The sequence below is a fragment of the Bufo gargarizans genome, chromosome 5 (genome assembly GCF_014858855.1).
Source record: "Bufo gargarizans isolate SCDJY-AF-19 chromosome 5, ASM1485885v1, whole genome shotgun sequence".
NCBI lineage: Eukaryota > Metazoa > Chordata > Amphibia > Anura > Bufonidae > Bufo > Bufo gargarizans.
In genome coordinates, this window is record NC_058084.1 from 444610309 (window position 1) to 444638159 (window position 27851).

The following is a 27851-nucleotide window of genomic DNA, read 5'->3' on the forward strand; positions in this document are numbered from 1 at the left end:
ACATATAACAGGTATTAAACAACAAAAAATCTATATGCACAACGACAAACACAACACAAATAATGACATGGATGTATGCGTATATCCGTGTTACATACTGCACACTCACACATCCACAGCATATAGGTGCACGGCGGCACCGCTTGAGAAAAAAGACACACCACCAGGTGTCCTACCGTACAGGTTTGATGTACTCCAGGCACCTGTGTTCTTGATGTCTTTATCAGGCAGGGTGGTCCTTTTCGGCAGTTGGAGGGTATTGGAGGGAATAAAGACGATGATATTTCTTTTCTATCCCTAAAAGGCCCTCGCAGCCCTACAATAAACCTTCAAAACTAGCCACGGGGTGTCCCACTAGTTGGGCCCCCGTCCGGAACCTAACCCTGGAATTGTGGTCCCTAAAAAGGCCCTACAAGGATCCCTACATGCACGTTTCTGGGGTAGGGCAATGAGCCCCTCCCCTCATCAGGGGATATAGTTTCTAAGGGCCGGAAAATACAAAAAGAGAGTCACCAAAAATGGTGACTCTCCTATAGAGTAAGGCGCACAGGTGGGTGTGCAACCGGCAATAGGAATGAAGGAGAGGAGACAGATAGATTGAAGTTTCCTCCCTTCTGTCACTAAAGTGGAGCGCACAGATAGGTGTACAACCACAGTGTAGAAGTGGAGCGCACAGATAGGTGCACAGCCGCAATAAGGATAGAGAAGGGGGACAGATGAAAGCGCCCCTTGTCCTCTTGGAGTGCACAGGTTGGTGCCGCAGGCATATGTCTTACCTGAATACATCAGTCAGTCCATATTTTGTCATTGTGGACATTTCAGAATTGCCCTCAGTACAGGCCCTTGGTGTTGTACAGAGGCAGAAACCAGGCCGGTTATAGAAAATTAACAAGTCTGCTCGTACTAAAGTGCAGAATGGGAGTTGTACTACATCTGACGATATCCAGGCAGAGTTCCAAGGCAAGTCACAGTGAAGTTTCTTCCCATGAGCTATATGTAGGCAAAAAGATATAATGATGATGATAGGAGTAGTAGTACCTGAGCTGCTTCTGAACGCTTTGCAACATTTCCAGTATGATCACAGGCATGCAAAGCTTCTCAAAAATATGGTAGGTGCCGGAGACTACAAACCATCCACATGCCAAAAGTCTCCCAATCAGCTCTGCAATTTCTAGACTAAAGCATGCAGCTCGCCAAACCGATATATAAGGGTGAAAGGTACTGTTTACTGTTAATCCTTCCACAATCAGCACAGTCTATAGCCATAATAAGCAAATACCTTGCTAACATGCACAGCCTTGTGATCGGACAGTCTTTGGATACCTGTTCCTTCTTCTGTCTCTCAACAGGAATAATATTTCTCCAAGAGCTGAATTAGCATCTGCACTGAACAGCAGGCAGTGCTAAACTGAAGTGACTGATGCAATACTAATTAGAAAAAAATCCTCTCTCAGAGGGGAAAGCTAGTTCCCTCTGCTGAGCCAGGGCATAATTAACTAAACAGTGCCACCTATAGATAGCTTTTGGAAATAAATACAAAGCATGAACAGATTAAATAACATAGAACCAATAACAATTTGCAAGTACCCTATTCTGGGGCTCTGGAGATATGTTGTAATGTTGAGCTGGGACAATCCTTTTTGTGAAACATCCACATGTTGCACAGATGTCTATGTTTAGGACAATGCGAAAAATCAAAGTCCTAGTATCATCCATTTTTCACTAGGAATTTAGGCTTCAGCCACTCCCAATGAACACCCTATAGATAAGAACTACTCTTTGAGATAACACTTGAGTTGTGTAAAGCGTGAAGATTTTGAGGTAGTGTGGGAGCGAGATGGATGACAGGAGTAGTTTTTATTTTCAGATATCAAAGCAATGCTTCCTAGGAGAGGATATCTGTGTAAGGTTGGGTTCTCAGTGCATTTTTGCCTATCTCAGCGTTTCCGTCAGTTATATACCTAAAACCAGTATTCAAACATATACCATGATAGCTACTAGGGATAAGAGAATTGACTTTGGATGAAACTATCCGAAGTCGATTCACATCAAACTTTGTTAGAATATTATTATATTTGTTTTGGCTCAGATGAGCCGAAGTTATTACTTTGCGAAGTTTCGCGAGACTTCGGGTAATAACTTCAGATATTAATTTCTACTGTAATGTACCACTTGAACCGAACCCGAGTTCGGGAATTGTTTTTTACAGTAGAAATTAATTAATGAAGGTATTACCCGAAGTCTCGCGAGACTTCGTGAAGCAATAACTTCAGCTCATCGGAGCCAATACATTCTAATACTGTGCGGAGCTTCTGCTCCGTACAGTATTGGAACAAAGTTTTATGCTAATTGACTTTGGATATTTCATCTGAAGTCGATTCGCTCATCCCTAGTTATAATGACTGCCTGCTGCTCAGAAAAATATGTTGCCTCTGGCAAGATATATAGAGCACCTGCCACTGACTCCAGATCAGTATTATCAGTACGCGATACTCACCCCCGTTCCCCCTGCTATGCACCCACAAACTGCATAGACTTCTCCATTATGTGCTCATGGCTGATTTGTGGGTGCACAGCGGGGGAATGGGGGGGGGTGTATCAACATGCAACCTACCGATCAGACAGTCAGCGGCAGGTGTTCTCTTAGGTTTTGCCGGAGGTGACAGATTACCTTTAAAATGGTTATTGATTGATGTAAAATATGAAAATCAGAAATCATATAGTGAATATTAATCTCTTTCTCACAAAGCTAGAACCAGTCCTGTACCTCACATGGATCATCTCCCAGTTAATTGCTCTGCTAGATTTTCTTCCGACTACTCGCAGCTCAGGGGGTGTGTCCTTTCTCAGTGGGCATGTCCATTCTGCTGCAGCTCTCTGCCTATCACAGCTTAGGAGGTATGTCCTATCTGTTGCAGCTCTCTCCCTTTCATAGCTCAGGGGGAGTTTCCTTTCTGCTGCTCTCTTACTATCACAGTTCAGGGGATGTGTCCTTTCTGCTGCATCTCTCTCCCTGTAACTGAAAAATACCAGAAGAAAAGAAGCAGATACCAGGTCACTATCCTCAAAAGGGAGTTAATATTATTTAATTTATTAATACCAGGCTTCTATATGGTTTTATATTTATTTTTTTTAAATACATTTAATCCCCTTTTGAGGACAGCACCCTGGTATCTGATTCTTTTCTTCTGGTCATGTTCATTTGAGGGATTCCACGGGAATAATCAGGCAGTCCTGGAGCAGTCCGACCCCTCACGGATATACACGCTTCTACTGTGTTGTGTCAGCCATTGCCCAACCTAGATTTGGTGAGTGTGTGTCACCTCATTGTGGACTATCTAAAGATTACGGAACGCCGTGTATTCTTCTGTTTTTGTTTGTTTTTTAGCTTGCCCTGTAATTGTCACAGCTTCTAACAGTAGATCTGGCTGGTGGCAGTTGAAGGATGGAACTAAGCATGTGCGACCACCTCAGTAGGTGGGCACGGACATTACCATACAGATTAAACGCCAAGGGAGCCAAGGCAAATAAAACATTAAAGGGGTTGTCTACCTTCAGGGAATGGCATTTATCATGTAGAGAAAGTCAATAGCAGGCACTAATGTATTGTGATTGTCCATATTTCCACCTTTGCTGGCTAGATTCATTTTTATATCACACTATTTTATATCATACCAGGGGTCACGACCACCCAGCAATCCATCAGCAGTGGTTATGCTTGCACACTATAGGAAAAAGCACTGACCTATATGCACTCCTGTGGTCACTCGAGGCTGGCATTTTTTCCTGTAGTGTACAAGCACGTCCACCACTGCTGGATTGCAGGGTGGTTGTAACCATGGAAACGAGCAGTGTATAATTTGATGGAAAAATGAATCCAGCCAGCAAAGGAGGCAATATGGACAATCACAATCAGGGGTGCACCTAGCCTTTCTGCTGCCTGAGGCGAAAACTGAAACGCTTATAACACCCCCCCCCCCATGCCAATTTCTTAAGCTAACCCCTTTGCCACAAGGAAAGCGCTCATTGCCCATGGCCCTTCTGCTGCCCCCCTCTTGCCCCTACCTGGTGCTGCTTGAGACTATCGCCTCACCTGGCCTCATTGGTGGTGCATTCCTGATCGCAATACATTAGTAAGTGCCTTGTATTTACTTTCTCTACATGATAAATGCCATTCACTGAAGTGAGACAACCCCTTTAAGAAATGTTTCCATTGCTCTGAACGCTGGTACTATACTTCTTTAATGAGACAAAGCTAAGTCTAGTGTGGTTTCAGTGGACGTACTTCAGCAGAAGTAGAAGCTGATATCACCAGGAGGGACAGTGTTTCTTTCCATTCTAAATCTGGAAAGTCTCCTTTTAAATGAACCAAAATAAGACCAGCCCAAAACATTCTTCTTCCCCCTTTTCCCTTCCCTTGAACATAATCTCCCTGGTTAGGCTCAGCCCACAAAACTCTGTTTCTGCACCTGGAGCAATGGAATTCAGACCTCATTTAGAAAGCCTCCTAATTCACTGGCTCGTGTCTGAGAAGGAATGTCTTTCCTGAAGGCGTTTGAAGAAAAGCTATAGACGTCTTTTTCTTTGTTTTTGTTTTTTTTAATTTATTTTGGAGTTGATTACATTTTTACCGTGGAAAATCCGTCCAATTGTTTCGCAGCCGATGAAGTTAGCTGCGCAGGATGTCTGGAAGCTGTAATGCAAGGAGGAGATAGAGATTGCAGAGCAGCCTCGGTGTAAGTTGGTTTATGGAGACCTGGTCTTGTTTATATCATTCCAACCTGGTATAAGGCTTTGCAGAACAAAGGCCTGCTTGTGCTGTCCGCCGTGCTTTGCTCTGATAAGTTCTTATGTGTCTCTTGTGTTTGCTTTCAATGGGCAGAGAGACATTTAAATATTAACCAAACCTGGGTTGAGTTTATGGTGAAATGCTCTTGCTTCTATTTCTCTTCCTGAGCCTGTCCTTCAGATTACAGTCTGATCCCACAGGGTGTGGGTAGAAGAAAAGTTCTCGTAGAGTCAAAGGGCTGCAAAAGTTCTCGTAGAGTCAGGGGCTTTCTCCCTGTTTTCCTGAGATCATATCGCTCGTCTGCCCACGGTCTCCAGCAGTCACATGTAGCTGGAAAATGATGAGGTGAAATGTGAAAGGGACACGTCTAAAGCCTTTTCATCTGCAACAGATATTCATGTTTGTGTTTCCAGGAGTATTCAAGACAGGTCCTTCCTGAAGGTTTACAATAAAGACCCAGCTTACGCCTTCAACCACACTCCCAGGACGGTCAATGGAGACGTAAGGGTAAGTGCCTCCTTCTTCCTCATGAAGTCCTCTTGCATCTTGTATAGTGTTTAGCCAAGCTTCTTCTATAGGGGTCACTGATAATATAGAAATATTATATATGAAAAATGTCACCATGTGTGGTTGAGGGGACCCTAAGCCTAAAGTCATTCACATGTATGAAAATGTTTCTGGACGTCTGAGATAAGGTAGGATCATGGCGGGGGTAATTATCTGGACAACCCCCATAATTCCATTTGATCTATCATTCATCTATTACATTTAAATTTTGAAAACCTAACCTCAAGATAGCTCATTAATATGAGATCAGTGGGGGGTCTGACTCTTGGCGAGTCAGCTGTTTTGAGGGGGCCTACAACACTCACTTAAACAATGCAGCCTCTTCGTAGTATACCATGCTCAGTGCTATATAGTGTCTGTGCTTGGTATTAATGTAGAAGTGCCGTGTGACCAATGGTCATGACTTTACAGGCTGAGGAAGAGACCACAGGGTTTGCTCGAGCACCGATGATTGGTGGGGGTGCCAGTAGTCCTATCCAGACAGATCTAATATTGATGATGACCTATCCTCAATATAGGTCATCAATATTTAACACTGTAGACAAGGGTTGGCAACTCTATCTGGGATAGTATCTAGGGGGAGATTTATCAAACTAGTGTAAAGTAGAACTTGCTTAGTTGCCCATAGCAACCAATCAGATTCCACCTTTCATTATTCAACAGCTCCTTTAGAAAATGAAAGGTGGAATCTGATTGGCTGCTATGGGCCACCAAGTCAGTTCTACTTTACACCAGTTTGATAAATCTCCTCCCTAGTCTTAAACGGCATCATGCTCTGTGATTTTGAATGCATTTAGAATGAGTAGGTATTGTGATGACATCACACTCTAATTATGAATGCATTTAAGATAAGTAGTTATTGTGATGACATCACGCTTTGTGAATATAAATGAGTTCAGAATAAGTAGTTATTGTGATGACATCACTCTATGTGATTATGAGTGCATTTATGATGAGTAGTTATTGTGATGACATCCTGCTGATTATGAATTCCAAGGACAATATCTTCATGGAGTTTGCATGTTCTCCCCGTGTTTGTGTGGATTACCTCTGGGTTACCTCTGGGTACTCTAGTTTCGCCTTGAACTGCAAAGACATAGGAAACTTAGATTGTGAACTCCACTGGGGACAGCAAGCAATAGTAATGTCTGTCAAGCAGTCAGGATGATGGACGCATGACGATACAGAAGATATTGGTTCAGTATGGACAGTAATGCATTTTGTTAAGTGTCTGTGCCTTGTGATACTTTGTAAACCATTTAGCGTACAGGATTAAAAGTGAGTCATTTAAGAGGAGGTTAATGATTAATAGGCATGTTATTGAAGGTACCATGTATGAAAAACTTGCAAGTCACAGCCAGCATGTGCAGACATTATTTATAGTCAGACTTCTATTCTAGCAGCATGGTTGGTCATTGCTCTTTAGCTATGCCTAGTCATCAATGAGATGAGTAATAAGCTCTGGGAAGACCACAGACATTACAAGACATGTTTCGTTGTGTAAATTTAACCTAACCTACCTTCTGAATTTAAAACTGAGTGTAATTCCCATACGTATTTCCCATCCTCCCCGATAACTGTGCTACTGCAATACGATAACCTGTGTGGGCATCTGATTGACTTATACTACATATCCAGCCATTGACTTCTTAATAATCTCTATCTCTAAGCCCATATACCCCCTTCTATACTCACCAGCTACGTGACTCAAACATCTGACTGGTTGGTAGAGGTAAATCTATCATACGGATGGTGGCTGTTAGGCACTGTATACATTGCAACCAATTGGTTTCTAATGAATTAGGCCGCAGTAGTCATGACGGAGGTAATGGTTACCTTCACTCGACCGCTATAATACTTACCTGACCTTTTTGGATGCCTACCCCACCCAAAAACCCAGAACCCAAGGACCTCCGTGAATAACTAAGACCGCAATAAAACACAGACACCAGGTCGGATTAAATCGGCCACGGAAGCCGTTTTCTTACCATAAAATATAAACCTTTAAATTAACATAACATAACAAAAAACCCGTATGCAACGGCATATGCACAATACCAATTCCCCATATGTAGAACATATCATTAATCACGGGGGAGGTCCTTGAAGCCCGTCCAGGGTGAGTCATCTTGCCTCCAGCCAATGAGCGCCAGCACGGAGGCAACACTGATGGCCCCCACACTCTGCCACAATCAACCGCTAACCATGGGAGTCCAGCCCCAAGCGTGGAGCGTTTCCATCATCCCCACCTGAGAATTTGCCAACTTCAAGGGCCTCCCACCGCCACAGCCGCCATGACAAATTGCCGCCACCACTATCTCTGTGCCAACAACTCAACCCTTACCCACTTGGGAACCTCCCTTCCCTCCAGATTGTTAAAGGTCGACTTCTATAAAAAACAGGGTTGGTGATAGATTTACCTAAAATGGCCACTTCTTCTCCCTTCTCTGCCTATTTAACCTCCAATTTCCTGCCTCTAAACTTAAACCACCCAATCCCCAACCTCAGGGGTCTGCCCTGAACCAACCCCCATCATGTTGGCCTCAAGGCTCTGCCCCCCGGTCCGGCCTCTTCTTACTTGTACCTTTCTCTCTGCTGTATTTTTTTCTAGAAATAAACTTAGGTGGAAATCACATTGAGAAACCAATTTAATGTATCTGAATTCATAGGTTTTAGGTAAAGTAGAGATTGTCATTTATCATAATTTTGATGCGGGTGCTTGATTATTGCTGAAGTTTTTTTTGCCTTTAGGTGTCTGTCTCTTTAAGGCAGTTCTGGTTATTACACCTGTTACGCAGGTGTCCACACCCCTCCTTGTCTCTAGATAAACACTGTCCATACTGTTATCAGCTCAGGTGATTCATGTCTTTTCTATGTTAGGGTACACGCAACCTATGATGTCAGTGTGGAGAACATTTTCTAACCTGTGGTTCTCTCTCTGTTGCCTGTTTTTGAATAAAAACACAAAGGCCCAGATTTATCAAGACCGACGTGTGCTCATCAAAAATTAAAGGCCTCCTCCGACTGTCCGTGTGCCAGACGGAAACCTACTCCAGCTGGTGCGTATTAAGTAATCATTTATGCCAGTTTCTGGTGTAAATGATTATGCATATTCTGGGGCTGATGGTCTCACCAATGTGCCAACCTTGCCATGCCCAATTTTTTGGGAGAGGGTGGCAATGGTGTTCAAAAAGCCACAAAACCAGGTTTTGCAACTTTTTAACTCCAAAAACATTGCATAGGGGAAAGATACATTTCCCCCAGGGTGTTTCAAAAAGTTTTCATATGCTGGATCTATAAGGGTTGGGTTTTTCCAGTTTAGAGGAATACCATGTTTCACATCCTGACAATCATAACACGACAGAGTACTGGGGTCATTTATCAAACTGGTGTAAAGTAGAACTGGCTTAGTTGCCCATAGCAACCAATCAGAGTCCACCTTTCATTTTTCACAGCTGCTTTGGAAAATGAAAGGCCTCAGGCTTTATGGTCGCACATAGAGTTGTGATGTGATGCTTTCTTTGGTGCCTGCAAAAGATTGTCCAGGATGAGGAAAATATGGCTTTCTTCCACAAACAGTGCCACATCTCTCCACAGGTTGTGTCTGATATTGCAGGAAATCTCCATTGAAGCAAATACAGCTGTCCACAAACAACCTGTGGACAGACGTGGTGATGTTTTTATCGAAAAGCAGCCTTCTTTCTCTATTCAGGAACAACTCTACCAAGTGAAAGATATTTTCTACTAGAAACAATTGGAGGAGATTTATCAAACTGGTGTAAAGTAGAACTGGCTTAGTTGACCATAGCAACCAATCAGATTCCACCTTTCATTTTCCAAAGCAGCTGTAAAAAATGAAAGGTGAAATCTGATTGGTAGCTATGGGCAACTAAGCCAGTTCTACTTTACACCAGTTTGATAAATGACCCCATATGTTACATGCAGCCCATTACAAGCTTTAGGCTAGCCATCTAATACATGCATGAGTCAGGGTCCTCCAGAGAGTTCTCCATTCTGACTAATGTGGGGGAGGGGGGTCCCCAGTAAATCCACAAAAACTATTCATGAGGTAATAATGCTTATACAGAGGATAATATAATCATAATATACACCATGGGGGAGAATTATCAAAAGTGATGTGGAAAGGAAACTGGCTTATTTGCCCTTAGCAACCAATCCGATTCCACCTTTCATTTTTGACAGCACCAGTTTAATAAATGACCCCATACATGTTTATATTGTTTTTTAGTGTGTGCTTATCAGGGGCGGATGGGCCATAGACCTTACAGGGAAGTTGACGGGGCCGGCTGGTCCTTCCTCACGGCCGGCCAGTTAAAGGTTTTGGGTCGAGTATTTTGTGCTGCTGGCAGTATTTTGTGATGGACTGTGGTATTTGGCTCTGTTGAGGTGAATAATGTGCCACAATACGCAGGGCCAGCATACCCGGGCAAGTGCCGGGGCCCACTGCTCCTGAGCGCTTCCATCAATACAAATGGAAGTGCTCATTGCTGGAGTGCAGGGAGCTGCGGTCATTTAATTCACTAACTGCAGCTCCAGGGATGTAGCTATCGTGGAAGCCACTGCTTTGGGCCCTGAGGGCAGAAGGGGCCCAGGAGCAGTAAGCAGGGCCGCAGCATCAGGGAACTCTTCAAGCTGCTGCTGGATGCTTTAGTAGACCAGCAGCTTCGTGCTATTTAGTTGTTTTACTGCCTCATTAAGCAGTTTGCCACCATGACACCTGCCCCTGCCCCCCACTAATATTCTGTCCTTCTCTTATATCATCCTCATGGAGCCCCTTCTGTCTCCTTTCCTCCTTAATGTATCCAGAGCTCCTGTTTCACCCTCCTATCTCATATTGCTGCCCTGCACAGACCTCCTGACACTACTTCTTGTATGAATCCCCCTCAGAGCCCCTTTCACCTACCTGCTGTGTCCACCCCTCCTGTCCATCCAGGGCCCCGGTCACCTATCTCACTCCTCTGCCTCTCATTATAGTAGTGTGTAAATTGCATTCACCATAAGGACCGTCTAACGTCACAGGGTCACGTCACTGTGCCCCCTACCCTATACTATGCCCCCTTATACCCAGCATTGTGCCCTCTTAACATACCCTGTACAGTGCCCCCCATCATTCCCTGTACTGTGCCCTCTTATACACTTTTATCCCGTTACTGCATAGCAGTGTTATCCAGTTACTGTATGGCGGTTTTATCCGGTCACTGTATGGAAGTATCCAGTCACGGTATGGTGGTGGTATCCAATAACTGTATGGCTATAACTGTATCCCCTTCCCTGCCCACGCCACCTTTTTTAGACTTGGCATGAGTGGGGGAAAGTTGCAGATTGCAGACAATCTTTGTCAGAAATACGCCTAATATAGGTGTGATGTGATGTGAACCCACCAGGGGAGGGGGGTTCGTACAAAAATTAGCTCAGTTCCTAGCTAGAGAGGGCCTCTTACACAGTAAAATGATCCCCAATGACCCTCCATTCAGTATAATAACCCCCTCCATACAGTATAACCCACAGTGTGGGGGCCACTGGGGGTCATTATTCTGAATGGAGGGCCACTGTGGGGTCATTATACTGTGTAAAGGGCCACTAGTGGTCATAATACTGTATGGGGGCTACTGGGGGTCATTATACGGTGTGGGAGCCACAGGGGTACATGTAAATGTAAAAAAATGCCACAAGAGGGCCTACTGAGATTCATCGCCCAAGGGCCCACATGAACCTGGAGCCGGTCCTGACAATATGGCATTGCTGATCCTGCCTTCCATCAATTTGGACGCAACTACAAAACAGGGCCACTATTAGTATTTTTTTCCAGGGCCACTTTAAGTTCCCAGTCTGCCCCTGGTGCTTATCCTGTCTGAAGCTAGCATGACAGCCATCAATTTCACACCTTTAAGGCCACCATACACATTAGGCTTTTATTGGCCAAACCCGCAGCTTTCAGCAGAACTAACCTGCAATCTAATGTGTATGGAGTGCTAGCGACGCCATCTGTCGGGGGAGAACGATCAGGCACTTTGAAATTCAACACTTCACCATTTTTTCATACAAATCAGTTGGGCGGTGACAGTGCTTAGAGTCTGTCACTGTACCAGAAGAGAGGAGCTCTCATCGATGGACATGACATCGGTGGAAGCTCTGTGTTGGGGCTCATTCAGAAGACCATATTTGTTTTTGCAAACAAGAATAGGACATGCTCTATCTTTTTTATGGGGCTGCGGAATGGAAGTACACGGTGTGAAATGAATGGGTTTGCATCCGTTCTGCAAAACAGATGCGGACACAAACATGCGGTCTACGGTCGTCTGAATGAGCCCTTAAGCAGATGATCTTTATCTTTATCTAGCCAATGCAGGAAGATAAAGTATATCAGAGAGTGAAGGCTAGATTAAAAGTGGGATTCAACAGACAGTTATTTTTGCCCCCATAACCATTTTAAAGGGAATGTGTCATCAGGAAATTACCTTTTCTTTTTTTATTTTGTTTAGAATTTTTGGTGATTTATTTTTAATTTTCCTTGATATATATTTTTATTTTTATTTATTTTTTTATCTTAAAATCATACATTTTTTGCACTGCCCACTAGGCCTAAAATATGTTAAGACTTCCTGTCTTTTGAGGGCAGCTACATGGGTTTTCTGGACATGCTCTCTGCAGATGTCGGGAGGGAGGAGATAAAGCTGTGATATCACCTATTGTGAATGGTGGGTCCTGTGTTATCTACATATAGAAGTGATATCTGTTATTGCAATTTTGCTTGTGATGATAATGAGATGACTACTGAAAAGTTAACTGTACAGAATAGGAAATCATAACCTATTATTATTATGCCTATTGGGTGGTGCAAAAATTGCTGAATTATATAAAAAAAAATATTTTATATACAGTAGTAGATATAAATGCTAAAAATATATGTTTAACATAAAACATGATTTAAACACTAGCTCACTTTCAGATAAAACATTCTTCTTAATCCCAAGTTTGAGGAAAAGCTACTTCCTTCCTCACTGATGGCACCATTGAACTATACTTCCTAGTGTTCCTTGTTCTTCAGTTCGGAAACGTGCGGCATTATAACCTGTAAATGATGACTATAAATCATGTTTCACTATCTACAAAGCCACAATCCGTCAGAGATGTCTCAGCGCAGTAGGACGGGTGAGAGGAGGAAAGGCCTTGCAGTGACCGGGTGACTGAAAGAAACAGAACCATGAGGGCTAGTCTGGCTGACGGCTACTTCCTCTGCTAAAAAGCAACGGCTTGAGAAGTCGTTTCATTTACAAAATACATTTTTTTTTTTTTTGCACCATACAAAACGAATTTGTACCATTACGATCTCTCACATTAAGTGAAACTGAATTGTTAATTAATGAGCTCCCTGGCTGACCTTCCGGGTAACGAGCTGCGATTTAGCCCATCTTGACGATATACATTCTTTTCCTTGTAGACTAATGTCCTATAAAAAATAGGCCAGCGTCTGAACTTTCTATCAATTATTGTATATGGTTTAAGTGTCGCTGTGTTAAATCTTATGGTATGCGCCTTAGGACAATGAATGTCTTCATTAGAGCCACTTAGAGCCGACTGCGAGTAAACGCTGAGTCCTAAAACAATGGCAAATCCATGAGCGGAGAACAGAGAGGCCTTGTCAGCAGTGCTGGGGAATGCAGCCTATGTTTAGCTTAAATACACTTATTTTTCACTTCTGCTGATTTATTGAGGGTCGGGGGGGTGTTTTAAGCCTTCTTGAAGCCCCTGCATGCTACACATGCTCAGCGGGCCTAGTGCGAGAGCTACTTGTCATCTGGAAGATGAAACACCTTTTGGATCCAAACAGAGACTCTTTGAAATAGTGGATTTCGTTGCGCTCTCATTTCAGTTTTTCTTGAAACCATTCCAATCTACAGTATATCGTGTCCATCAGGCCTCTTGGAAAAAATACATTTATTGATTGCCCCAATGGATGCACAGGATAATGAAAACCCTCATCATTTTATTATGTTGCGCCGGAAGCCTTCACGAATCTAATTGGCAGGGTGGCACCCAGCCCACAACTGAACCTAAAACTGATGTCCACCTTTCTAACACCCAGCTTTTGGTCAAACACTTTGTGACCATTCATTATTTTTTTTTATACATGTTTATTGTTTCCAATATCCAAATCACCTGCCTAGACATGAAGCTAATTGATGCATTTCTGTCTGCATGGAGTGGACACTAGGGGGAGCTTAGGAGCTTACTGCATACTGGTTGAATGTGGAGATAGTATGCAGAAAGCTCCCTCTAGAGGTGACACCAGGCAAATAGAATTTGATCAGGGACTTCATACCCCTCCCGTTCATCTGCGTGAACCCATGAAAATGTGCTGTGGATCTGCTGCTTTCCAAATCTTGACTTCCGACTTCCCACAGCAGTTTACAATAAAATAAAATGTAACCGGACAACCACTTTAAAGTAAAGCTTTACCTTTTAAAGCTCCGTTTAAAGGAGTTTTCCGGAGATTTTCTACTGATGACCTATCAGAATCTCATCGGTGGGGGTCCGACACCCGGGAGCCCCGACAAGCAGCTGTTTTAGAAGGCTCCGGCGCTTGCAGTAGCTCTGTGGCTTACCAAGCACACTGCTATACATTGTACAACGGCTGTGTTTGGTATCGCAGCTCAGCCCCATCCACGTCAAAGGCCATGTGATCAATAAACATGATGTCACATGGCCTAGAAAAGCTGCGAGAAGGCCACGGTGCTACTGTGAGTGCCGATGCCTTCTCAAACAGTTGATTGGCACAGATCGTGGGTTGTGGACCCCCACGGAGCAAGAGACACTGCTTTAGCTGTTATTTCATCTAGCAAATAGATGATGGTCCTTTACCTGGGTCCCTCTCTATTAACTCAGAATTCCGTAACGGGGTCTTTCTAAATATTCTTAATGGAAAAGTTTCTCTAATCTTTATGGGGTTCCTATGTTTGGCAAGTAGAGTAGCCGCCAAGATCAGACTCTTCTTTATCATTTCAGTGTGCTCTTATTGGTTGATTTAAAGAAATACCCTTTAAATAGGCTTTCTCTGACTGGGATACCGATGGCCTGGTTATGAGGTTTGACTCCCAGCACCTCAGCCAATCATCTGAATGAAGGGTTCACCGCTGCACAGCTCATAGATTTGGTTGTGGTCGCGCCCAGTACTGCAGCACAGGCCCATTTACTGTGAGCCGCAGTACAAGGCACAGCCAGAAACAAATATATGGCGCTGTGCCTGGCAAACAATGGAGGGGATCATCCATTCATCTAACCAAGGGGATGTTGGGAGTTGAACTCCCCACCAACAGTTATTGGACCCTATGCCATCAATATGGGACTCCCAGAAAACCCTCTCGCTGCGGCTAGATATCATCTGATGATTCTGTGTTTTAATGATATGATTTATAATTTATTATAGACTGAAACTTGTTAACGTAAATGTTTGTGTATTTTTTTTTTGACTGGTGTGTGGACGCTGACATACGTTCTTGTCTATGGAGAGTGCTAGGGTTCAGTCAGACAGTATTCAGTCATGAGCTACAGTAAGGGTCCGTTCACACGTCCTGCAAAATGGGTCCGCATCCCTTCCAGCAATTTTGCGTAACAGGGTGCGGACCCATTCATTTTTTCAATGGGGCAGGCAAAAGATGCGGACAGCACACAGTGTGCTGTCCGCATCCGCACTTCTGTTCCGCGGCCCCGGCAAAAAAATAGAACATGCCCTAAGGCATTTCTATTATAGTGCTGGCCATGTGCGGTCCGCAAAATGCGGAACGCACATGACCGGTGTCCGTGTTTTGCCGATCCGCAATTTGCAGGACCACAAAACAGTTGCGGATGTGTGAATGGACCCTTAGTCACATCTCCAGAATGGTTCGTGACAACACAAATCCATCTTCAAATGACATGCTCGTACTGAACATTTAAAGTGACCGTAATCTGGACATCTCCCATGGTGGCCTTTATGAATCTGTGACTGTGACAGATCCCTATAAGGAGGACCTGTCATCTCTCATGAGATGTCTGCTATATGTGTTACCAGTTAGGGGGGGTCCCTACACTGTGTGACACTGTCCAATCAGTGGTGACAATATCAGGCCGCGCAGGAACATACCACTCTGAGAAGGGAAATGTTAACACCTACTTGTTAATGTATTTATACATTTCTAGGAGGAATAACAGAAGAATAGTACAATGCAGAGGTATAAGAATAGATGCTCCAGAATTATTTCATGGGAAATTACCAGTATTTACTGAACATGTTAGGAGAGGTGACTGCTCCTCGAAATTAGGACACTTGAGAAATACTAAAATAAGTTGGAGTAACTACTCCTGCTAAATGGCTTCCTGAGCTGTCAAGTAGGGGGTGGAAATGAGGTGCCCCTAGAAGCTCATGTCCATTAATGATTCTTCTTGGCCCATCTGAAGATGCTTTGAGGATTTCTACCTCGTAGAACTTGTTTGGGTGGTCATGGTCCAGAGCATTTCACCTATAGATTGTGAGACTCATCAACTCATCACCAGGGATTTCCTTTAAGAGACACACTGTTCAGAAAACGTATTTAAAAAAACAAAAACAAAAAAAAATCAATATTGATAGAAAATTATATTTTTAGTTTTTAGATCTATTTCTTTTTCATTTTGGCAATACTATACTATTGAAAAGTACAAAATACTGTCCTTCTCTAGCAGTCAGCACAGAGATGAAACTCCTCTAGAGTTAGGTAATCCACTGTCTGTTTACTGCCGCTGTGAGGGGAAGATTTTACCTGAAGGCCAATCCTCATGATAACAGTAGGTATAGAATTGGGATAACAGTATTACAGCTCATATTGTTCTCTTGATAGGTCAAGGTAAATATGTCTGCAGAAGAGCATTGCATTAATTAGTATAATGAAGCTCTAATTAGGTCTGTACGGGGAGGGGCAACACTCTCAGGTTGAATCAATGGTCTGACTGAAAGAGTTAAAATGAGACTGTCTGCTATGAGAACAGTCCAAACAATGAACAAGTTAAAGAGCCAGGACAGGAAGTAGAATACATGGAAGGACTTTAAAACTTACATCCAGAAAATCATCCACCTGTTTTTATTTAAAAAAATGACATAGAATATTCAAAATATGTGATAAAAAATGAGTTTGAAGTGTCTCTTTAAGCCTGGCTAGAGCAGCTTCTTACTAGGGATACCTACTTATTCATGTCAGGTATATTACCTTTATGTCTCTCAGCACTCTGCATTTTGTCATAGATCCAATATATACTACCTGCAAAAAATAAGACTCCCTATAGAGTGCGCAGTAATTGCAGACATATTACAGAATTTTTATTTGCGCTGTGGATGTAAACCAGAAATAAAAATAAAAAAAACAATTAAAGCAAACTATTTGCAAAGTTGTGAAACTTTAGATTTAAAGGGCATCTATTAGAAAATTTGTTCCTATGACACTGGCTGACCTGTTACATGTGCACTTGGCAGCTGGAGACATCTGTGTTGGTCCCATGTCCATATGTGCCCGCATTGCTGAGAAAAATTATGTTTCATTATATGCAAATGAGACTCTAGGAGCAAAGGGGGCGTTGCCGTTACACCTAGAAGCTCAACTCTCTCTGCAACTGATTGAAAGGGCCCTCACACGTGACCCTGTCAAAGTGCAGAGGGTGCGGCAGTTGCAGAGAGAGCAGAGCCTCTAGGTGTAACTGTAACACCCCCGTTGCTCCTAGAGGCTCATTTGCATATATTTAAACTTCATTTTTCTCAGCAATGCGGGCACATATGGACATGGGACCAACACAGATGCCTTTAGCTGCCAAGTGCACATGTAACAGGTCAGCCAGTGTCATAGGTACAAATCTGCTGCCCTTTTAAAGGAAATTTCATATCTATGGACTTTGGAAAAGGGAGTATCCTAAAGGAAGGACGCCCTCCTGCCTTTTTTTTTTTACTCAAAATGTGGATGTGCAATAAATGGCTATGATGGGGATTGTGAAGTCTTGTGTAGGGTATGATTTTCAGTTGGAAAGCTTTCTGGTGTTGTTGGCCTGGCTCGTTGTTTTGTGTGTTGATATAATGTTTGTTTTCTCTTTAGTAGATTGTGCTCACACTGTCAATATTGACAATGAAACGGCAGTTCATCGTGACTACCAGTCATGTGGGCTCGTCGCGTGCATGATGCACTGGCATTGCCCATTGATAAGCAGACTCAACATGGTCAGAAATAGAGATGAGACAATCCATTCTGTAGATTAAAAATTCAACCCGAATCGTTCAAAAAATTCGGATTCTATAGATCCCGAATTTTTGCTGTTTTGATTTTGATAAGGCCTCCTCATGCATCGTGTGCTGGCTGGGCGCGTGCTGCGGTCCGCAATGCATGGGCACCGACTATGGGGCCGCCACATGTGAATCGCAGACCCATTAACATGAATGGGGTCCGCCATCAGCATCCGGCAGTCCGCACTGCAAAAAAGTAGTGCATGCAAGTGAATGGGTCTGCATGCGCGATGCGAGGTGCACACGGCTGTATGCGGGCCACAATATGGCCACTGCCGTGCGCGTGAGCCCTAAGAGAGAGATCCACAACTTTTCAGGGCATTTGAAGCACAATCTATTCTGGTCCAAAACAGACTGAATGACAATTCAGTGGAATCAGACTTGAATCGGAATTCAGGAAATTCACTCGGCTTGTTCCCAATTGTTCAGCTGCAGTAGAGCTGCAATTAAAAGCAATCACCTCCTTTGTATGGGAATGAATGATCGCTGATGTGATCGTTCATCCCTATAACGATTAATTGTCAGCAGCACACCGTGCCAACTAACGATACTTTAGGTGCTGGTTTGTAGGGTGAGCGGCAGTAGATTTACACAGGGCAATTATCAGGAATGATCATTCAGACAAAGGTTTGCCCCTAATAATTTTCCTGATCCTGAGCCCATGTAAAAGGGCCATTCAAACCCACTAGATAAGAGGATGCCAAGGGTTTGTCATATGTATGCAACCCCTTTACTAAAGAAAGCTCCCAAGGAGATTGGTGCTGGTCCAGTCCATAGAATCCTCAGTGATCGCTGTGATCACCAGGAGAAGCTCTTGGTGGCCAGATATTTCTTCCCCACAGTGGCCACTGCAGGGGAAATGCGGTATTACATTTAGACTTTAGAAACAAATAGAATAAGTGGATCTGTAACCACACTCTGTCCACAGAGCTATGACATATCTCACATACCCAACCAAAGATGAAATAAAATGCAGCCCTCGTGAGATCGTTCTGTTCTAATATTGTCATATTATCATAAAAAATGTTCTATGACCAGACTGCTCTTGTGCTAAATTTCCAATGTCTGTCATTATCCTTACTTTGTATCTGCTAAGTAGGTAACCAGCCGAGTCTCTGAACGTTCTACACTGGTGGTTTTGTTGGTCGTTTAAAAATGTTAAGGTCGTTTCCAGAGACTCGTTGTGAATTGTAAAGATGTCACCCTGACTTAGAAGCTGTCACAGTCGTTGCTACTGTATGTCGCCATATGACAGACAAGGCTAGATGAGAGAATGGTGATAGATTACGTAATGAAAACACACAGACTGGAGCTGGAGGAACAGGATGGAAGAGATTAACCCGGAGGAACAGAGGTGATCAGTATGCATCAATAGATCCCTATAAATACGTTAGTCTGGTGCAAGGTCCATACCGTCATCTGTGACTGAAAGTCAATATATGGAATGGGAGGTTCATCACTGATTGAGGGTTGTCATAGCATGGATAAATACCAAACTTCTGAACACCCTCAACAGAAGGTCCTGGCGCCCCCATCCTGTTTTCATGACTTGAGTTCATTGAAGAATCTGTAGAGACCACATTCCTGTACAGGTTCTCCCAAGTCACTGAAATGGCGATGACCAACTTGGAATGGGTCCCTCTCTCCATATAAGAAGCCTATTCCACCACTGGCCGTCTCCCTCCATTCAAAGGCTATGGACACCTTCCATCATTAAAAAGGCTATGGACACCTTTCCCCATTCACAGATAGCCTACCACCATTCAAAGGCTTTGGATATCAACCACCATTCAAATGCTATGGATACCTACCACCATTTAAAGGCTATGGGTACCTACCACCATTTAAAGGCTATGGGTACCTACCACCATTTAAAGGCTATGGGTACCTACCACCATTTAAAGGCTATGGACAATTTCCACCATTTAAAGGCCATGGTTAACTTCCACCATTCAAAGGCTATGGATACCTGCCACCATTCAAAGGCTACGGTTACTTTTAGCCATTCAAAGGCTGTGGATACCTACCACCATTTAAAAGCTAAGGATAACTACCACCATTTAAGTGTATTATACAATTATGTATTCTGCTTGATTTCTTTTTTAGAGAGCTTGAAGGCTTGGGTGAAAAACCATGATTTCTTGACCAATGTACTGAATGAGGTCTAGAAATTTGAGATTAAAAGCTGAGATTAAAAATTCTGCACCCTCTGTGGGACAGTCATAGGCCAGCATTCATGACTATATAACCCCATATAGCCTTCTTTAATAAGACCTAATGCTAACCCGCTCAGGTTTCCTTTGCTTCTCGTAATAACTTTGGTTCTTGTGACTTGGCATCAGTTCCTGCATTTCATTTACTTGCAATAAATTATGGTCCATGGTTGCTCCTTTCCAACACCTAAAAGGGGAATATCCCTATATTATATGTAAAAAAAAATCTATACATGTTTTTCTTCTTATGAGGATTCAGTGTGACCCTCATCAATGCTGAAGCCGTAGGTTGTCCTAGTGTCTCCTAACCGGTTGGAAAAGAAACTTCACGTTAATATTAATAAACAGAAAATCCTAAGGATATGCCACCAAAGTGCAAGAATGGACAACCCCTTTAAAGTGGCCATAAACATCAGTCTAAAGTTGATCAATATAGACTATTTCAACCAAACGAACATTCGTCAGTCAAAATTTAACAACGAACGACTGATGACAGACCATCATTGTTTGAAAAGAAGTCCACCATGTTTAATATTTTCTATAATTGGACGAAAAATCTTTCTTTGAAAGAATGTTCCCAGAAATATCTGTTTCCCATCGCTCGAATGTGTATGGCCATTTTGAACAACTGTATCGACCAAAATAGACTAAAATGTACAGTATATGGCTGAGTCTGCAAAACCACATGTTTGTGTTCAGCTGCTTTTCAACCGTCAACCAACTTCTATCTAATGTCAGCTTTCGAAGGGGAATTTCAGGGAAGTGGTATCTATCTATATATCTATCTATCTATCCTAAAATTTGACTGTGTCAGATTATCCGACCTTCTGGATTATCAGATGCCAGTTTAAACGAATTTCATTTATCCTCAGGTTTCTATCCAGTAATCCTCTGTCTATCTACATGTATCTATATCTATCTATCTGCTATCTATCTCTAAATAATCTTAGATTTTACTATGTCAGATTATAAAACATTCTGGATTATCAGTTGCCATTTTAAACGAATTTCATTTATCCTCAGGTTTCTATCCAGTAATCCTCTGTCTATCTACATGTATCTATCTATCTATCTATCTATCTGCTATCTATCTATCTATCTATCTATCTATCTATCTATCTGCTATCTATCTATCTATCTGCTATCTATCTATCTGCTATCTATCTATCTATCTATCTATCTCCTATCTATCTATCTATCTGCTATCTATCTACCTATCTATCTATCTGCTATCTATCTCTATATAATCTTATATTTTTACTATGTCAGATTATCAGACATTCTGGATTATCAGATGCCATTTTAAACGAATTTCATTTAGACTACATGCACATGAACGTTGTTTGTTTCCGTGTCCATTCCATTTTTTTTGCGGATAGGATGCAGACCCATTAATTTCAATGGGTCCGCAAAAAATGCGGACAGCACACCATGTGCTGTCCACATCCGTATGTCCGTTCCGTAGCCCTGCAAAAAAAAAAATATAACATGTTCTATTCTTGCCCGTTTTAGGCATTGTTACAATGGATCCGCAAAAAAAAACAGATGGCATTTTATAATTTTTTTTTTGCAGATCCGCAATTTGCAGTCCGCAAAACACATACAGTTGTGTGCATGTAGCCTTATCCTCAGGTTTCTGTCCAGTAGTCCACCCTAATGACCAATTTTTAAGAATTTCCCTCAGTCAGACATATTTATCTGCGCCCGGCTCTGTGATTTATGTAGTCGGTTCCGGATGCAGGGACTTGGACTTTTCCCCTCGCTCTCCTCCCAGTATCCCAGTTTGTAGAGCAGACCCCAGGGTGGCTTCCAGTGCGGGTGGCCAGCTGTTGTGTTTGGACCCTGGCTAAGACAAACAGCACTTTGTGAGAGTGCCTGCGGCGAGCGCTGGATGCGTGGACCCTGGAAATCGGAGGCTTCTGCTCTTGGATTTGTTCTCCTTGTCATTGAGAGGTTACAACAACAGGAGCGGTGTTGTATTTATACGCGTCACGTGTTTCCTTGGCGGCGCTCAGTCCAAATGTTTCCCTTTAAGCTGTGCACTCTGGAAAGAGAAGAGTTAAAAAGGCATTGTAATGAGGATTCCTGGCCCGCAGATGGCTGGGAGTGAGCGAGCCAGCAATGTCTGCAGCCCCTCACTCCGTTGGATTTCGCCTCTGGATAAGGCTGCTCCTAGGCGACTGGAGGTGCGGTAGACGGCAGGCGCTGCAGTACCAAGGAGGGATCACAGATCCGATATTAGCTCCGTCAGTCTTCTATCTGTGCTTCGGCGGAGTAGCTGTGCGCTTCCCAGCCTGAGATCAGGGTGACATGCAAGGTAAGGCTGCTGTGCATACAGTACCTGGAGCGGCTTCATCTGTAAGCCTGGAATCACACAGGCAGGTTTTTCATGCTGTTTTTTGAGCCAAAGCCAGAAGTGGATCCAGAAATAAAGAAATACATAAAGGAAGGACTGCTACCTCTCTATCCACTCCTATGTTTGGCTCAATTTGTGATTCCTACCTAATCCTGTAATCCATGCAGTTATTTGACTACGTGCGTGATGCAATTTGCAGAAACTTCTTTAAATCTTTAGATGTAGCAGAGCTGAATGTGTCATCTAACTCCTAGGCTATGGCTACACAGTGGGTGCTGCAGCCATAGAAATGAACGTGGTCGCAGCGTGACCCGCATGTTTGCCGCGACCCCAGAATTGCAAAAAAATCCAACCCTGGATTTATTGCTATTCATCGGTCGCGGCAAATGTGTTCGCTACGCTGCAACCCCATTCATGGCAGAGTGAAGATCATACAGTGGGTATGGCTGCAGTCCTGTGTAAATCCACAGATATAACACAAGCTGTGATGAAAATTCATCATCACCTACAGATAATGCAATGGGGATGCCTGAAGTCCTGTGTCAATTCCTATTGTGAGGCTGACTCGTTAGATGCATAAGATGCAGTGGTCATACATGCAGTCCTATGTAATTCCACAGGTAACACACTGTGATAAAGATTCATTATATAAAGATAATGCATTGGTCATACTTGCAGTCCTATGTAAGTTCACAGCTTGCACGTTGTGATAAAGGTTTTGCAGTGAGTATTCCTGCAGTCCTATGTAAATCCACAGGTAACACATTATGATAAAGGTTTGTCTTCTAAAGGTAATGCACTGAGTTTGCTGCAGTCTTATGTAAATCGACAGGTAAACATTATGATGAAGCCTCTTTTTATAAAGGGGCTATGGCTGTGCAGTCCTATGTAAATCCACAGCTAACACATTGCAATAAAGATTAGTTATATATGAAATTATTGTAAACCTCCATCTTAAAGTCTCCTCCTCTCATTGACTCTGTTAAGGATACTGAGAGTTGTAGTTCAGCAGCAACAGGTCACCTGATGTATCATACATATCACACTATCACAGGGTTTTGTATTTATCCCACCTCCTCACATTGTCACCAACTCAGCTCTGCTACATCTGTAATATGTTGACTCGTTGTACTGTATAATGAACAACTGCTGGTCCCAGAGTCTCAGCGTCTGTCGATTTACTTCATGATCTGGAGCCTCAGATCCTGTAATTGACCGGCAACTTGTTACTCGTGTTGCTGTTTTTAACACTTTTGATGCATTACAAAGGAGAATTCGCCCTGGCACCCCATTACCCCCCCACCACTGGTTGATGGAGGTGAGATCACTGCTTTGAAGGTCTAGAGAGGAAAACATTGCGTGGTTTTGTTAAAAAATAAAAATAAATCCGTATTGTATGTGTAGGTTTTTGTCTCTTTGAAGGTAATACTGACACTGAGGATACACCGTCAGTCAGGCTCACTGGAACAGACCAATGCAGGGATTACGGGAGCAGAGCAGGGGCTGTGCCTTTCTAGGAAGCCCGGGTGACTCCGTGACAAAAATGATGGGTCCATAGCTGCTAAAATGTCTCATTTACAGGACATCTGTCAGCAGATTTGACCCTATGACACTGGCTGACCTGTTACATGTGCCCTTGGCAGCTGAAGGCATCTGTGTTGATCCCATGTCCATATGTGTCCGCATTGCTGAGAAAAATGAGGTTTTATTATTTGCAAATGAGCCTCTAGGAGCAACGGGGGCGTTGCCATTACACCTAGAGGCTCCGCTCTCTCTGCCACTACCGTGCCCTCTGCACTTTCATTGGCAGGACCAGGTGTTATGTTTTCACTGCTCGGGCCTATCGATCATAGTGCAGAGAGAGCGGAGCCTCTAGGTGTAATGACGACGCCCCCCTTGCTCCTAGAGGCTCATTTGCATATTAAATATGAAAAGAATCCAGGATACTTCCTGGACACAACAACAAGATGAAGAGATGTCAGGAGCTGAAGTGCACAGGGATAGAATACACTTTAATTAAAGTAATTGTAATTTGGTGTAAAAGATAATGAAGTTTGTTGAATCTTATCTAATGTTACAATTTTCTGTATGTTTTTATGCCGCAAACAGAGCAGAATTTGTCAAGAGGCTCGGTTTTGTGGCATCGTGATCTGCAGAGCGCCACCTGCTGTTTTTGTTACTCTACATGCAGCTGCCCCCTTTTACTGTTTGTGTAGGTCTTACTCTGCCCCAAATTACTTTCATCATCTTCTTGCTGTATAACTGAAAGTTAAAATTTCAGTTTTTTAATCGAGTCAGGTTGCCTCTTGGGCTGCGTTTTTCTTCTACGGTCCAGGTGCCTGGAGGAAGAATTGTTCATTTCTGATCCTAAAGAGCAGAAGTGGCCAACCTTACGGATCTTATGAGCCTCACATCTGCCCCCCAGCGTCTCCAATTAAACCAACCATATATTTGGTTTCCTATAAAAATATAGCATTCAGGATATGTCGAAAAAAGTCACCCACGGAATCCATCATTGTGAAATCTTGTAGAATGCTCGTCTTCACTGCTCAGCCTTCAACATCTCATTAAGGGTTCATTCACACGTCCGCAAAATGGGTCCTCATCCGTTCTGCAATTTTTTAACGGAACAGGTGCGGACCCATTCATTTTCAATGGGAACGGAATGTGTTGTCCGCCTCCGCATTTGCGTAGCCGCAAAAATATAGAACATGTCCTATTCTTGTCCACAATTGCGGACGAGAAAAGGCATTTTCTACAAGAGTGCCAGCGATATGCGGTCCGCAAAATGCGGAACGCACATTACTGGTGTCCGTGTTTTGTGGATCCGCAAAACACATACGGACGTGTGAATGGACCCTAAAAAGTGGTTGTCTAGTTTAGAAACCCCATTCCTATTTAAATGCACCCCATTAGGGAACCCTGAGATAATAGAGGGGGGTCCTCAGTTCTGGATCCACATCTCTTATCCAGAGTGGAGAGTAGTGACAAGGAGTGTCTTTTTTCTTCTGGAGGACCTGTCCTGTCCTTCCTGAGGACCTGTCCTGTCCTTCCTGAGGACCTGTCCTGTCCTTCCTGAGGACCTGTCCTGTCCTTCCTGAGGACCTCTCCTGTCCTTCCTGAGGACCTGTCCTGTCCTTCCTGAGAACCTGTCCTGTCCTTCCTGAGGACCTGTCCTGTCCTTCCGGAGGACCTGTCCTGTCCTTCCTTACATATCAAACCCATTGGTTTGAATGGGAACTTTGCAATACTTAGCTATGCCAGTGGTGGCGCTGCAGGGTATTTAAACACTTACTGCTAGGTTTGCCCACAGATTACAGTGGAAGGCCGAGGGTTTTTGCAGGGGTTTCACTTTTTGATCTGCCAATTGTCAAGTAGTGATCAACGAAAGTGGTGCAAGTCTTTAAACCACACCAAAGCTAAGCGGCATCCTATAGTCAATGGGGAGGGGCAGTCCAGAGGCACGCCGTCACTAGCGGCAGGACGGATCCAACAGGCTGTTCACACGATGGAACAGCCTGCCGGAGGTCTGTGCCGCTAGTGTGAAACTATCCTTAGTTACCCATATCAACCAATCAGATCCCACCTTTTTATTTTTCCGATCTTCTTTGGAAAATGAAAGGAGGAATCTGATTTCGTTGCTAAGGGCTATGGTTTTGATAAATCTCTCCCAGTGTTCCCAGTTGGGCTCCTTGCTCGCCATAGTAGAGATGTGTTGACCTTCTGCTTCCCAATGAATATCACATTGAGCTTCTAACCTAGCTGTGAACAGAAGAGACAACTGACGTGTATGTCGGAGCAGCGGGAAGAACCATCCACCTACATATACTCCTATTTTAATCCCGTCCTATGAAGGATTCCTGACATAGGCAGCCCTCCTTTCTCCATTTACTCCTGGCACATTGGGGCGGCATAACAGCAGCTGTAAAGTGAGACAATACTACTGCTGGATAAATATATTTGTGCGCCCTCTGCTGGCATTAGACAAATATCACATATTCTGTATAATAAACTGCCACTATTATGCGCCTATTAAAGGGGTTATCCCATGAAAAATTTAAAAAATTTAAATCATACAAAATGGAGTACATGAGAATCTCTTTCTAACAAAGCCAGATCCAGCCCTATACCTCACATGGATCCAGAGATCTCCCCATTCATTTCTCCAATTGGCCTGCTAGATTTATTTCAAGCGGTCAGCTTAGGGGGGTGCGTCCTTTCTCAGAGTTGTGTTCTTTCTACTGCAGCTGGTAGCAGGATGGAACTGAGCGTGTGCGTCCATCTCAGCAAGCAGGACAGAGACATTAGAAAAAGAGCAAACAGCAGGTGGCGCTGTACAGACAGATTTCATTGAATAACTCAGTAGCTAGAATACATTTTTAGTTAAATGCAATTACACAAGTATTCAGATCCAGGTGCATGGTAAGGATATTGCATGGTAATGGTAAAAGGTTGCAGAACATTGACATGGCCGGTGGCCTGCCTTATTTTTGGGCATCATTTTGGTACATCGGGCGTTGTCAAGTGGAATGTTAAGCTAGCAAAATTTGCAAGGTTGTGAGAGATTTCCATTGCAAAGCATTCAGCTTAGAAAATACCTTGGCGAGGCCGAGGCGTGCACGGTGCTACATTCCACGAGCACAAAGGGCGCTTTTATTCAGTCAATTAGAATCTCCAACCTCAGGGTTATGTTTTCCTAAAAACTCGCGTTAATCGCACACGGAGCTCCTACCTCCTTGCGGCCTAAGAACTGCAAGGGATACAGGACAGCAAAGCAAGGCGAATCTCCTAAGGATGCGTGAACAGGTTATTGAAATTCTTTGCGCCATTTATTTAACCACTGCCGTGGAAGGAGCGGCGTGATGGGGATACGGCCGGCAGAGTGCACGGCAATTCATCACAGAGCAGAAGCGTATTGAATTTTTTAATGTTGCTTGAAAAATTTGTATCGCATGAAAGAAGTGAAATGGGTTAATGATTGTCACATCGATCTGTTCATTAGTCACTGACGGCTGGAGAGTTTTTTTTTTTTTTTTTTTATATATTTTTAAATGTTAAGGGGAACGAGGTAATTTCCTATCGCAAAAGGAATGAACATTGTATCGAATATCGTTACTGTCTTTATGAAGCATCGACTTATTATGCAGAACTGCATACAATGAGAATGTGTTCATTAATATTGTCACCTGTCACAGTGGAGCCTGCGGTCTTTAAAGGGGTCGTGCCAAATTTACAAGTTATCCCCTATCCACAGGATGGGGTAACTGACTGATTGGTGGGGGGGGGTTCCTACTGCTGGGACCCCACAGATCCTATGAAACAGCAAGTCGAGCATGCGCCGTGCTGCTCCATTTGTAATGCCCCAGAGTGGCATTACCACTTCTGCACCCTGCCACTGTCTTTATTGGTTAACCTCATGTCACCTTGTGCATTTATTCCAAGTCCTTCACAATGTGCATTCCTATTTTTATGTAACTGTTATGTTCAAATGTAATATGCCTGGTTCCCCAGCAGGTGGCAGCAAACACGGCAGACCTACAGTTGGGTAGAATTGAGCTTTCCATTCTAACCCCCCCCCCCCCTTCTGTGGAGAAGTGGGCGAGTCCTACTTCCTGCAGGAAGGGA

At 43.4% G+C, this 27851-nt stretch overlaps 1 protein-coding gene across 1 annotated transcript in view; it reads left to right on the forward strand.

Annotated features, from left to right (window-relative positions):
• KIAA1217 (KIAA1217 ortholog) overlaps nt 1-27851 on the forward strand; it is a 414351-nt gene that overhangs the window by 299779 nt on the left and 86721 nt on the right. The window contains 1 exon segment of the mRNA XM_044293610.1: nt 5203-5296. Coding sequence (XP_044149545.1) covers nt 5203-5296 — 94 coding nt within the window.